At 39.7% G+C, this 15,228-nt stretch overlaps 1 protein-coding gene across 4 annotated transcripts in view; it reads right to left on the bottom strand.

The window, feature by feature from the left end:
- The window catches only part of ZFPM2 (zinc finger protein, FOG family member 2), a 333,910-nt gene that overhangs the window by 253,960 nt on the left and 64,722 nt on the right, over nt 1-15,228 (bottom strand). For all 4 annotated transcript variants that reach the window (XM_033155731.1, XM_033155735.1, XM_033155733.1 and 1 more), the window contains exon 3: nt 443-544. In XM_033155731.1, coding sequence (XP_033011622.1) covers nt 443-544 — 102 coding nt within the window. The remainder of the gene's footprint in view (nt 1-442; nt 545-15,228) is intronic.

Below are 15,228 nucleotides of genomic sequence, written 5' to 3'. Positions count from 1 at the left end.
TGAAAATCATTCTGGGGAGTTGGGGGAACCCTTGGAACAGAATTAGGGAACATGCAGGGGGAGAAGTCCCACTGCACAAGTAAAAATCCTTGCGCTGATGGGATGTTTACTTAATGCTACATTGGACAGATCATTGCCTTTTGGTATTGACCCCGAAATCTCTACTTAGCCAAAATAAATAAATATATAAAATGCTAAGGAAAATGAATTTTTTGCTATATATTTTCAATTGCATAAAACTTTTGTTTTCCACTTTTCATGGAGACGAAAGTACCTGTAGAACCCCTTTATCTTGCTACTCACCTATAAAAAAATCCAAGGAAAGTATTTGCAAAAAATAAAATGATATGCAACATTCACTATGTTCAATTGGTGAGGTGGAGGGAGCATTAAGTCTTGCAGTCCTAGCTGTTCATTTATCTATATAGCAATATATTCCTACCTGGCCCATCCCAGTCTTCTGTTTCAAGCATAAGTGGTCCAGGTTTCTCCAACCGTGCATCCCCATCAGAATCTGCTGCTTCTTGGCTGCCATCTTCATCACCTATCAATTTGCCAAGGAAATACACAGAATTAACATCCTCTGCTTCCTACTTCTCTCTCTTTTTCCATCTTAAAACACAAACATGAAATTAATCATTTTAACTGCATATTAAACATATACACTGTCTCTCTACTAGACAATAACATTAACAATCTTATTTTTAAAAATAACAATATTCTAGCACATTTGCATCTAAGGAGTTATTAAAATGTCAATAAATCCTACAATACTTTATAAGAATCAAATCCTTGAAGCTTGTTCAACAGCTTCAAATGTCTGTATCAGCCTTCCTCAACAGAGAAACATTTAATTTGAGGGGATTTGTGGGGTAAAACCAACGATGGGCCTCATATTTTCTGATGGAGATGTGGATTTGGGGAAGATTTGGAGGGGGGGTGGATTATGTGTTTTCTGAGGGAAAAAAGGACAGCACATATTTTCACCAAGAAAACAGAAATCCATGAGATTCTTTAAAAGTTCCCACTTCATAGGTGGGAAATACATCCAGCTCAGAAGGCCTTCCTTAGGAGATAGGTTTGAACCTTAGCACATTTTAGAAACTAAATGCTGAGTAAACTTTGTGGCCTATTAGCTGGGATTGTGATTGACCGACAGCATAACAGAATATAGCATTGTTTGTATATTGGCAGTAATTTGCCCCCTATATATAATTGGAAGTGTCACATTTGGGGGGGGGGTGTCAGGATGCTACTTTGCTATCCAAAAGACACAAAGTTGGAAGTCCTAATGAAATCACATGCATTTAGGACTGAAGTTCTAGTGTCATACAGGCATTCCTCACACTACAGTAATTCATGCACATCCCCTCAATATAAGGCTCTCATAAAAAATTCTTATGCAATAGTAACTATTGAGCTTTCTTGACTGAGTATCACAGCAGCTGTTCGTCCCCCTATAATGTATTTTGCAATCGGCTAAATCTACAAAGTATTTTTTTAACAATGAACAGTTCAGAACTGACAGGTCTAGTTTCTTGTTCACAACTGCTTATCACAGTACAGATATCATATATGTTTTCCAGGTGCTTTCTATAGTTAGGATACCTTCACAGAAGCCGCTCATGAAAGATAAGGTCATAAAAGAGATGAAAAATGTGTGAGCTTCATACACTCATGGTTTTATCATCAGACAAGATAGCTTTCGGTAAAGGACTTCTAGTTACAAACAGAAAGCTGCTACAAGAAGAGAGGGAAATGTGAAAAGTTTGGAATGGAGTTCAAGTTTACTCTTCTAGGAAGTATAAATGTAAAACTAAATTACCAGTATCACCAAACAGAAAATTACAGTGGAAACTCTGTTTCAAAGTGACACTACAGAGCATCATAAATAAATACATCAAATTTTGGAGCGCCATGAGAGAGCTCTCCTTTTGTTGCTGCTATTTACATGCCCGTACTATGTGTACACACTGCAGGGAACCACAATGGGCCTTAATAATATAAGAACAAAAAGAGTCCTGCTGGATCAGTCCAAAGGTTCATCTCATCTAGCATTCTGTTTCTAACAAAAAACAGTCAGGTGGGTTTGGGAAGCCTACAAAAGGAGCAGGACATGAAGGCAACAGCTTTCTCCTTTTGCTTATTTCCAGCAGCTGGTCTTCAGAGGTCTACACTGCCTCTGAACAATGATACTTGGCAGTCTGAACATGGTAAAGAGGGGAGGGGAAAATAAAAGACAACAATAACCTTCACAAAGTACAGGAAACACCATGCAAGCACCTAGTACCTGTTAAATTTACTGCCCTAAGTCAGTAAAAATACTAATACTCAGTGCTGATTTAAAAACAATTATCAGTGAAGGCTCAAGTTATAGCCTCCAACTTAATTTAAACAGTACAACCAAGCAATCTGAAGCCAGTTTTCATTTGGCTGCATCCATACTAAATTTGTCACAGTTTTCAGCCTGGTTTCAATGGGACCTAGGTGCAAATAACTTAATCCACCTCATCCCACCATCAGCAACGGTGTGACATTATCTCAGCAAAAAAGACAACATACTATATATTCCAGCTGATTTCAGTGAGAATTAAAAAACAGCTCCTTCAACCTATTCAGCCAAAGTAAAGCATAAGATAGGGAACGCGGGTGGCACTGTGGGTTAAACCACAGAGCCTAGGGATTGCCAATCAGAAGGTCGGCAGTTTGAATCCCTGCAACATGGTGAGCTCCTGTTGCTCAGTCCCTGCTCCTGCCAACCTAGCAGTTCAAAAGCATGTCAAAGTGCAAGTAGATAAATAGGTACCGCTCTGGCGGAAAGATATACGGCATTTCCGTGCGCTGCTCTGGTTCGCCAGAAGCAGCTTAGTCATGCTGGCCACATGACCCGGAAGCTGTACGCCGGCTCCCTCGGCCAATAAAGCGAGATGAGCGCTGTAACCCCAGAGTCGTCCGCGACTGGACCTAATGGTCAGGGGTCCCTTTACCTTTACCTTTAAAGCATAAGATAGAGGCTACCTCTGCAGTGAGATATGGCACACCAACACCAGTATGTAAATTTCAAAGAGCTCATGTCTTATATTGTATGGGTGTGTACCATGGAACTATATAACACTGGCTTCGTGTCTGGAGAACTTCTCAAGTTTGGAGGTGTTCAAACACACAATTTAGTCCCAAATGCAAATGGGACTGTTTCAGACAAACAGTCAAGTGAAGCAAGAGTACAAGAAGAGGACATTATCGGAACCCCTGCAAGTATTTCACATCATGACTTCAGAGTCAAATTAATTTTGCAGTGAATCATGATACACCAAAAGCAGATACATCTTTGGGAGCATAGTATTTTTCACTTGAATGGGTTATTATTTGCAATCTGCCCAAAGTTCTGGTGATGGACTTTAGGAATGATTGAATATAATCTTTTTCTAGTGTGCACTTTTGCATTTATTTGCCTATAAAACTGTTCTGTCCTGTATCCAAGTGAATTTGCTAATTTTTAAAGTTTCTCATGAAACTTTAAATATATAAAGTATATACTTGCAAGCACATTTTCTTTAAAAAAATATGTGTTTTAAACAAATGTTGATAGAATTTTTGAACAGGACATTAAGGAGATAGGAAAGTCAGTGGAAATCTAACCACACAGTCATTTATGAGAAGCAGATTCTGTCAGTTCACACTGGAATTCACAAATATCAAATTGCTCATGCATGCCTAAGCAATTTACATTTCTGATAACAAACAATGTTGCCACAACCTTCTCCATGTACAAGTCTATCAAATGGGTTTGGAAATACAGAACTGCAGGAAGTGCTCCTCTCACAACACAGTGTTGGAATCAAATTGGGGGAAATGGGGGGAAGGGGAGGTTTCTTTAAGTGCCTCTATCAGAAACTAAATCGAAAATTCTTTCTAGTAGCACCTTAGAGACCAACTGAGTTTGTTCCTGGTATGAGCTTTCGTGTGCATGCACACTTCTATCAGAAACTGAAACTTGAAAACACAATTGGAAAACTGTAGCTGCCTCATCATTTCTTCAAATGATCCACCACCTGGTGGGAAAAAGTACATTGAGATTTAAGCAGATTTAAGTGAGAGATTATGATGTGTAAATAATCCCTATCTCATTCTTGGAGGTTAAAAAATTTCAGAGGTGTTCCTATGTTAGGTTTTTAAGAAGCATTACATCCACTGATTTAAGAGCTATGGGATTCACTATGATTTAAGAAGGAAAGTCCTCAAAGAAAAACATCCAGTTAGCTAACAATATATCCACGTGCGTAATTATTACAGTATTGAGCTGCATTTCAGTAAAACAGGGGTTCTGTTATTTTTTAATTTAATTGATTATACACACACACACACACACACACACACACACACACACAAACTGTGTATGTGTGTGTGTATATATATATATCTCCTTTATGTCAGTTCCTTTCTTAGCCATACCCAGCTTTGTCTGACAGAAATGGGACAAAAGGAGTGGAGGGGGGATGACTGTAGAATTGCAGGTTCTCTGCTGCACTCATTTAGCACCATTTATACCCCATATTTTCCTGCTCTTTTCTCCTGGCTGCCGCCTATCACTTAGTAATTGGTGCTTATTACTTACAAAGGGACATTTTTTAAAATGCTGGTGACAAGCAGTATGTTGCTTTTGTACTTGAAGCGCATAGCTTTATAGCTGCCAAATCCACACAGAGAGAGAAGGGAGGCGGAAGAACAAGAACAGTCACATTCCATGGGATAGACAACAGCCAGTATTATGCTGCCCAATGTGATTATGTGAAAACCGTAAGTCAGAACTTGAGAAGAGTGTGTCCAAACACGAAATCATCTTTAATATTGATCCTGAAGTATTTCATCGTTTCCTGAATGTACCCAGTTTCACTTTTCGGGATATCCGTCGCAACCCTAAGATTAGATTTTGCTTATTAAATAAAAGTCCACTGAATAAAAAAGCTCTGCATGTGCCTAGTTGCATAAGGAACAGAATCGTGTACACAACTAGATTAGCCCTTCCGAAAGCCAAAGAGGGAAGCCATTTTTAGGGTTGAACTACAGTGTACATTTGGAGAATTAGGAGCTGCACCTGGAAAAACCTCAAAAGAAAGCTGCAGTTTCTCTTGGTTCTCTCACCTGTATGCTTACGTAGCTTCTTTGAATCATATTATTTGGTACCGGTATATTTACCACTACTCAGTACTCCTTCAACAGCTACACTGCCCCAGTAATTAAATTTTATTGGATTAGGTGCTGTTTTGAAAGTGTAACTCACCCTGAGGGGATGAGGTGAGGAATAAATCAAAATAAATTAACTGCCATTAATAAATATGTCTAGTCAAAAGTTGCTTACATTTTTATTCTAACTTGTGTGGTAATCCTGTCATAAAGAGCATTTATCCAACACCACAGATTTGATGCAACAATATTTTCCCTGGTAACACTACGATGAACAAATTCTTTGGGTCAGGGCTGTCAATTATTATTAAACAATATTCTAGGATTCCCCACCAGCAAGCCATTGAGAACAAAAGCATAAGGAAGAATACTTGACTCTTGGATGAAATTGGAAACAAGACTACCTGGTACAAAAGTGGCTGCTATATGAGTGCAAATCAGTCAGCTACTCTGTTCCTGTCGCGTTAGTTTATAGTCCTTATCCAATTAACGGATCACCTCAAATGTATTTCTCTGCTTTCCTTTGGAACACACCAACAAGGCCAAGAAGGGGGTCTTGTCAACGGGGCAACCCTGGACCTCCATACACACTGTCCACGATTGTGCCCCAGAGAGTTCAGTTTGGTGCTACTAATGAAGCAAAACAAACATGGGAGGCAGCAGTTACGAGTTACCAGTCTCTGGAGCCACAGCAGGCGCTGTGATTCTCCAGCAGTTTTGACTTCACCCCTGCAGGCACATTCCAGTGACTCTCGAGACAGAAAGATGCCAACAACCTCAAATTCAGAATTTCTGATGTCTTAAAAAGGGGGGTCATTACCATACTCTGCAAAAGGTCTTATTACATCTAGCTCTATAGTTCAAGTCCATTGAACTCTCATGAAGACCCAGAAGGGCACCTGGAAAAGAATCTAGATCTTGTAACACTGGACCTTTTGCTGTTAGATGATCAGCCCAAGGCAACCTGATCTCTAAATGTGTTCAGGCAAATAAGGCAGGAGCAAAAGAGGTGACAGGGAGATGTGGGACTGAACAACCAAGAAAGAGCATGTCCAGAGAGTGAAGTAACAACAGGCAGAAGATAAAGAGCAAAGCTTGTGCTCAAGATAGTTCACTTGAATGAGCAGCAGGAATACAATGACATTTCCACCTGCCTAGCTGTCTCTCCCAGTGCAGTTGGTCTTGTATGGCTACTGCAGGGACAATCCAGCTAAATCAAATGGTGTCTTCATCTCCTTCTTATATCACAGCTCCCATGGGACAACTTGATGGCTAGAGCCAATATTAAGGAATGTTCAACCCTTGCTCAAATGAAAATTTGTCCACGTTAGTTGGAGTAAACATACATGGGCTGTTGGAAAACTAAGAGTTCCAGCAGAAAAGAACTCTGGACATAAGGGCCCATATTTGGCCCAGAGGACCCCAGCTGGAATCTACCTGCAACTGGTGATTCTGACATGTTCACACACAATGTGCTTACTGAAAGAATTTCCTGAAAGCACAAAGTAAAATGCAAAACAGTTTTATTGTTAATTGTTTCTTGCAGAGGAACATTTGATATTTAATTAAAGAAAACTATTTCAGAAACATATTTTGCCCACTCCTCACTTTCATGGTCCATGCACAAAGCAAACTTCTGCACTGTGCCTCTGTCCACAAGGTCTGAATATCTGCTTTGCAATATCACCAATAATTATGGATTCATGAAGCAGCAATAACACTAAATGTTTATTTGTTCAAGCAAAGAAAGGGATAAAGCCACTGCAGAATGTGAATCATCAAGCTAGTTTATCAAGGCCTACATCTGATCCAACTAAAGCCAATGGAAGTTTTGTTATTATGATATACTCTAATGATTATAACATCTGGGGTGAGGTCATGAGTGTTAAAAGAGAAATATAACAATTGCTAGAGATCTATCAAACCTATTATTGCATGTCTGATAGTGGTCAGTACTGATTCAGGGAACATCACAGCACACTGGAGTTACATAAGGGGGTACCAAGAATTGTGTTATCTTTTCATGGCATATAAGAAAGAAAATCCATTTAAAATGAGATTTATTAGTGTTTTGCTGCTCTGCTGTTCTTGAGTTTGTATATAATCATGAACTCTACTAAACTGTACAGATTGATACAACTAAACTGAATGATAGGACCATATCCACCAACTCTCAAATTTATCAACCTACTCAGACTACAGTATGCCACAACTGGAGGAGACCAGATGCACTGCAGTGCAAGTAGTTTGAGAATGCTCTCAGCACTTGATCCAAGATAAGGGAACTACTTCCAGAATCACCGTCTATCTGACGTAGAGAAGTAATTCCAATCTGAGCTCAAATGTGGAGGTCAACCAAGTCCATTCTACACTAGACTCTGTATGTTTGTAATTCTATTTAATTCACTTACATTTGCTTCTGGCCAAGGAAAACCAGAAGCAAATTCTGATGAATTCCAAAAGCTGATTTAAAAACAGATTGCATTTTCTGGCCACTATCCAGATAAATTGTTTGAATGCCTATAGCAGCTCCCAGTTTTGAAGAGGCAAGTTACTTTTTTAAACTAAACAGAGGCTTGCCTCTTTGGGCATATGAGCAGTAGAGAAAAATGCAAAAGAAACCATATTTTCCAGCTGCACATGCAGTACGTTTACTTATGTAGAAATATTTTTTTGGATCAAATAAACTTTCATGGTACAGACAGAATATATCAAGTAATAGATTTTGCAATACAAATCCCCAGTGTTAATACATGCACAAACCATCGGAAATTTGATGCTGAAGATTCTTTGAAAATCTTTTAAAAGTACTGTTTATTACATACATTAGCCTTTTCCTCCTTTTTCCCTTCCATCGGGGAACACATGTCATCATGTATTATACACTATCTCTACTTACCAAAAAGAATTAGTGTGTCCTTCATTTCCTTGAAAAACATACATAAAGGCTCCAGGAAGAATTAAAAATAAATAATAAAATTAAGGAAGTGCAAGCTCGAAGAAACATGAAGTATTGTCAGAAAAAGATAATGTCACTCCTGGGGGAGTTGTGGGGCCTTGTGCCAAGCAAAGCTGGGGGCTGTTCAATCACCTCTATCAGTGCTCTATCAGTGTCTACACTCCAGCCAAATCCAGAGAAAACAAGGAGTCAAAGATGCAGGTCAATAAGCTTATAGACGATTTGCAGAAACAGCTCCTCCAGCAAGGTAAAAAACAAAGTCATATTGGCTTTTCGGTTTTGGGTGGTTTTTTATTATTCCTTCACTTTGAACTCTTTGGTCTAAGCACACCCTGGAAATGTCACTGTTATATGCAAGAAATTTAAAGAGCTGATCTTCTTAATCCCGTTAAGAAAAAAGAACAAAGTTGTCTGTAAAGACCTCCCTATTGAACTCAAGAGTGATTACTGTATGGTATAGCTGCCTTATGCTGATCCTGCTCCCAATTGCTCGAGCATTAGAAGAGCAGAAAATATGTCATTAAAGACATTGCTTGGGAGAGGGAAAATCACTATTGATTGAAAATATTTCATTAAAAAACAGTAACTAGACCTTCCTGCTTATTTTAAAGCACACACACATAGAAAGAAAGAAAAACAAGCAAATATGTTAAATATCAAAGCTAGACACAAAAGCTGCAGAAAATATTTACACATGCTCACATGAAATCATTCAACAGAAGGTAAGAGGGATACCAGGAAATCATTTTCTAGGCTGCCAAGGATTTGGTGAGTGTTAGAGACAGTGCCAGCGACAGCTCCACACAGACACAGCATGAAGGAGAAAAAGGATGCAGAAAACAATAAAATGTAATACTGGAGTCTTTTAGCAGCACTTATAACATCAGGAGCAGTGCAATGGATCACGGGCTCCTTCTTCAGCTCCTTACAACTTGCACACAAATTCCTCCACACTTCATGCAAGTTATTTGTTATATACATGGTTGCCCACACTTCTATTAACTATAACCCCGAGTTTCCTCTTAAGCTTCTGAAATTAGGGTTTAAAAGTGGTTAGAAAACTCTGGTTAAGAAGACAGAATCCGGTCAGTGTTAGCTATGGTTAATGTTTGTGGCAATGCATCACTTAATGAAGGCCAACTAGGAAAGAATAGAAGGACTTCCGGCGGCTGGCGCCATCGCGGATGGTCCTGGGTTGCTTCGGTGGCGAGGCACCCAGTTCATCCCGGGGGTTAGGAGCCCTGCAGCCGCATGCAGGGCTCTGGTTGGGGCGCGGGAAGAGCGTCCCGCGCCCTGGGCTCCCCGGCTATGCCCGCTGTGCTCCGAACCCTTCCCCCGCGCCCCCTGTAAGGGGGGAGTGGGGGTGAAGGGACCACGGAGTCGGGCTCTAGGGGGACATGCCCCAACCGGGATGTTTACATGCGGCGGCAAAGTCCGTGAGGAGCGTCTCTGTTCTACCTGTCATTAAGGAGTTGCTAAGAAACCAGAAGCTGTGAGTAATTGACTGACTCTTTGTACTTCGGGAAAAGCTCTGGGATCAAAAGAAAAGGCAGCCCGCCTCTCTCCCTTCGGGGGTTGGAAGGAATTAACTCTTTAAGTGACTGCTGCTACACTAATCACTTGAAAGTGCTTGGAATTTGAAAACTGACTCTGTAGAGATTCCCTCTCAGGGGTTAATTGAGGAAAAATATCTCCATTTGAAGTTTTGGTCTTTATACTCTGGCTTCGGAAGAAATGGCGGCGATTTGGAATTGCGCAGGAGAAAATTGAGACAAAGGAGGAAAAAGACAGGAAATGTAATTTGATACCCACCTCCCTTCCCCGAAGATGTTGGACTTTGCGCTCATGCTGGCACAGAAGGACTGGGAGGTAGAGGAAAAGCTCACTGTCTTTCAATTGGAGCTGGCTAATCGAAAATTAAGAGTCTTGTGTGGGATTATAAATGGAAATAATCTGTATTCCACAGAGGAGGCTTTCCAAAAAATCTACTCAATGGAAACAGACTTTTGCAAAGAGCTGGAAGATGTGCTGGAAGGATGGTCTGAGATGGCAGAGCAAATCCGATTGGAACAGGGACTGTTTTCAGGGGGTGGCAGAAACCCTGAAACGGAAAGTTTTTTAATATCTAGATTCCGAGGTGGCAGCTCGGGGTCGAGGGACAGAGAATTAAGATTTCTACAAGAAGAAGAATTTTGGTACAAAGCTACGGAGAAGCTCAGAATGCAGAGGATGAACATCTTGGAGCTCGATGCAGGGTTTGTTGTGGTTGTAACCTGGATCTGTGGACATTCAGAAGCATACAATAGGGGATTCGGTTCTGGTGAAAGACAGGAGAAGACAATGGACAAAAGGGGAGTGGGTTGAATTAATCATTGTATAACATAGATGGTCTGCCATGGTATCCGAAATCGGAGTGTGAAGTTTGTTAAATAAGTTTATTTTAAATAAGTAAGGAGATATTGAATTTAAGTTAAAAGCAGCATGCTAAATGATAGAAGAAATAAGTTTAGCTCTAAGAATATTTGGTTAAGTTTTAGGTTATAATGCAAAAGATAAGACAAAGGTGTTTTTTCTTTCTATATCAAGATAAGTTAAACTTCTATGGAGAAAAGATGTTAAGGAGAAAGTGTATTGTATTAAAACCGAAGGTGTATAGGCGGGGGAAGTCAAGTGTCAAGATTCGGAACTAGAATTTTTTTTTTTTTTTTCTTTTCTATAGCAAGATATATAGATAAGAAGAAGAATCCTGACATTATGTGTATGTGTATTTGTATTTGTGTTTGTTTTGATATTTGTAGGTGTGGGGGTTGGGTTTATGTTGTTTTGTGAAAATGCCAATAAATTCTGTTAAAAAAAAAAAAAAGGAAAGAATAGAAGGCAATGCAGCCAAGAAATGTATATTCCTGTAAGTGGTTTCCTGTGTCTTAACCGTTTTTACATCTGTACCAACTCCTACCCCCAGCTTTTGTTGACTCTTTCATAATGGCTTACTGCTGATACTCAAGTTACAGGTAGGTAGCCATGTTGGTCTGCCATAGTCAAAAAAATAATAATAATAAAATTCCTTCCAGTATCACCTTAGAGACCAACTAAGTTTGTTCTTGGTATGAGCTTTCGTGTGCATGCACACTTCTTCAGATACACTGAAACAGAAGTCACCCAAGCCACACTGAAATAAAGGAACAATCACAAGATTTAATTAATCCTGCACGTGTCTGCTCAGAAGTAAGCACCCTTAGGATCAATGGAAGTTATTCGTAGGACAGTGTGTAAAGTACTGCAGCTTTAATAACCTACTTACCAAGTCTGATTTGTAAAACAAAGACTGATTACATAGGTTGAGCTTCTTAAGCAGCATCCTAACTATTAACTTGTAATTTCAGCTTCTCTTTTAGTATATACTTTTATGCGCCAGTAGCAGATATATTATCCCCCCTTGCCATGCTAGGTCTCATCCACCTAACATAAACTGCAAATTCTAAAACCAAAGGTTAAATGTGTCTTGCACATATTTTATACAAAAAAATTACATGGCTCATGATCAAAATATCAAGACAAACACAAATAATAAAATCAAGTGGAATTCATCAGACTCAGCAAAAATGCAGCTCATATTAAATTATTCCACCAATATTCATAGCTAGAGAGAATAGAAACAACTTACCTCCCCTCCCCTCCTAAACTTTCAGAAATATAGTCACAGGTGCAGTTCCTCAGGAAGGGAAAGCTAAGTTTCACCACCCAATTCCAAATATTCTCTAAAATGCCCCCCATTCCCCGCTACCTGCACATCTGGGAGGGTATTTCAGTCCAGCCTTCATTCAGCCTTCAGCAAACTGAATGAATGCATTTTTAACCAATGAAGAAAAGAGGATCAAGCTTACTGTCAGGCTGTATTTGCCAGTATTTATACCACAGTGGCTGTTGTGGCACATCAAAATCCTTTCTGTGGCTGAATGAGACCCACAAGACCTTCACATTCATATACTATGGTAGCTCACCAGGCTAAGTCTCAGCCTCAAAGCTTCAGCTTCTTAGTTGGAAGCTTCCCCTGGAGTCATTGGCACAAAGTTATAAAATAATGCTAGTGCTATTTTGTGTTGTGTGTGAACTTTTAGTTATTTGGTTGATTCTTCCTTTGATACGCAGTGGAGCCTGGGGCAAGGAGGAGCACTGAAAATCTAATACGGAGTTTGTGGGGGAAATGACCCAATGCACTTCAAGCGAATTTCCAAGGTCCCTTTAATAAAATTTTCAGTCCTTTCCAAAGAGCTTCCTAAAGCATGAAAAGAAAAAGAAGAGGGGGGGGGGGGACAATCCAGGAATGACTTTATAATACTCTCCTACTTCATCCAGATAGGTTCTCTCAATACTTCAAAGTAGGCATTTTCTGTCACACCGCCCTCAGTTGGAAAGAGATTACTGGGTTTATGTACACTTTCATTCTTAGAAATATCCTTTCCAATTTCATTTGTAGCTTTGGCAGCGAAGGACAGTTTTACACCTTCTTTTATGAATATTGCTATACATCATCTCCCACAAGGAGTGTGAAGATGTCAAAAACCATGTAGTTGTGCGTGTGTTTTTGTGTGAAGATGCAACAGATGTCTTCAGTAAACCCATGTTTTGGAAAACAGATGACCAACCAAAACTCTAAGCAAAAGCTTTAATGTTTGCTTCAGTGATGTACAAATCTGAAGATCATATTTTGCAGTTTCTAATTGTTCACAACAGCCAGAAGTCAGGAACATGACTGAAAAACTCATTTACACACGTGTGAAGCTATGATAGGTTCCTCTTTCATTTTCACCATTGTACCTTCCACAGCCAACAGAGCAAACACCATTATAAGATTCCACAATCCATTCACATTAGCTGTGGAAATTATAAGGAGAAGCTTCATTTGGGCATACAATGAACAATAAATTGTTTCTTTAGATTGCAGCCTAAATGAATATGCATTAGGAAATAAGCTGCCTAATCTATATGATATTGAGCAAGTGCAGCCTCTGATAGTGAATGGCTTAGGTGATGTCATAACAGAGAATCCTCAGCTACTCAGTAAATGACACCATTTGTAGACCAGCTTTTGTGAGGGAAAAGAAAGTTGTAAATTTGGCTAAGGACTGAGAAGATGACTAGAATATAGGGAAACTAAGAGACAGAATCATAGAATCATAGAGTTGGAAGAGACCACAAGGGCCATCCAGTCCAACCCCCTGCCAAGCAGGAAACACCATCAAAGCATTCCTGACAGATGGCTGTCAAGCCTCTGCTTAAAAACCTCCATAGAAGGAGACTCCACCACACTCCTTGGTAGCAAATTCCACTGCCGAACAGCTCTCACTGTCAGGAAGTTCTTCCTAATGTTTAGGTGGAATCTTCTTTCTTGTAGTTTGAATCCATTGCTCCGTGTCCGCTTCTCTGGAGCAGCAGAAAACAATCTTTCAGGCAAGGAGGCTGAAGGACAGGTGTGGAGTATGCAATGCACTGAGATAGAAAAACCTGAGGAAAAAAAGCTAGGAAATAATGTTTAAAGAAATGTGTGGGGTGGGAGGGAGGTCAGATAATTTGGGCACAGGGAGGCTTTGAGACACTTTACAGAACTCAGTATCAGGAAGGACCTGTATGTTATAGGGCGAATGAATATGGAAGTGCTAGGGAGAGATAGGATGGCTAAGAGGCATGGGAAAATAGACTGAAGAACAGACATCTCAGAAACCAACGGGTGGTGGTGGGAGACATGGACTCAAGAAAGGAAGACTCAGGGATAAACCTGATTTGGAGTAAAACAAGAAAGAGGGCACAGAGGTAATTTAAGATGTGCACCAAAAGGTAAAGAAAAAAGCAGGTATAAGAAGCTTGGAGGGCTGGAAATCATGGGCCAAGAAGCCAATCAGATGTGGCTTCTACTATAACTGTAATATTATGAATTATCAACCTTCTGAGAGCAAAGAGAGCCAAAACACAGTGTGCAGAGTCAGAATTTTACATATCGATCTAGCTGCAGTTTCTAGTTAAACTGTTACTAGCAGATGCAAATGAAAGCTATTTTTCTGCAAGACCTTTGCAAGATTCGGGAATCCTTTCCACCAGTGTATTTTCACTTTTTATTTATGTATTTGTTTATTTCACAAAATGTATATACCATTTGATTCTAATAAAACCTCTAAGTGGTTTAGAAGAAGGCTGTATTATTAGGACATTATCATTTTCTGATAACTGCCGCCAATACTTTAAAGAGTAGGCATAAAATCACATAATGATACAGTGACTGGATAGTAACAAACATGCCATCTTATATGGGCCAGACAATTCAACAAACTTAAAGTTTCTTTGCTCTTCGCTGCCTCAAGAAGCAATGGTCCAGCTTCAGCTTTTTAAACTGGTATCGTTCAAGTCTTATGCCCATGCACACCACCTGTCCACCCCTCCCTTCTTCACATGCTGTGAGTGAAGGTTCCCTTGGGTTACCCATTTCATCTTATGTCACCATAGTTTACTTTTATGTCCACACTGAAAAACTATAATGAGCAGGTTCTGAACAAACCAGGGTTTGAAACTTGTTTTACATCCCCAAGAATGCATAGGCACAGGGCTCGTGCTTGTCTATGTTACATCTGAACTAGACCATTATTTCCTGGTTGAAATGTAAGCAGCTGGGACAAAGTAGAGTCAAATTATCATTAGAGGGTTAAGGCAATCCATTCATTATTATCTAGCTACTCAGCAGGACAAGTAAGAGAGAGTTCCAAAAGAGGGTCAGAACAGAATGACACAGCTCAAGTCCAGCGTTAAAGTTAAAACCAATATAATTCATTTCATTTTCATGCTTTAAGAAACCAAACACTTTTTTGTCAACTCAGTTTTAGGGAGGGAAAGAGTTGACTATCATGGTCCCAAGCACAATGAACCATTGATATGGCATAAGGAACTGGAGGAACTGGAGGGCAAAACCAACCACTCAGTCAGGAGAATTCTTGATTTATTAAAGTTGTTTTAATTTATTTTTGTTATTTTGTTTTGAACTTGTCTGAATAGGATAAAAATGTTTTAAAGAAAGAAATCTTTTTCTAGACAGCTCC

The sequence above is a fragment of the Lacerta agilis genome, chromosome 7 (genome assembly GCF_009819535.1).
Source record: "Lacerta agilis isolate rLacAgi1 chromosome 7, rLacAgi1.pri, whole genome shotgun sequence".
Classification (NCBI taxonomy): Eukaryota; Metazoa; Chordata; class Lepidosauria; order Squamata; family Lacertidae; genus Lacerta; species Lacerta agilis.
The sequence above is the reverse complement of the archived record's forward strand: the minus strand, read 5'-3'. Positions and strand labels throughout refer to the sequence as shown.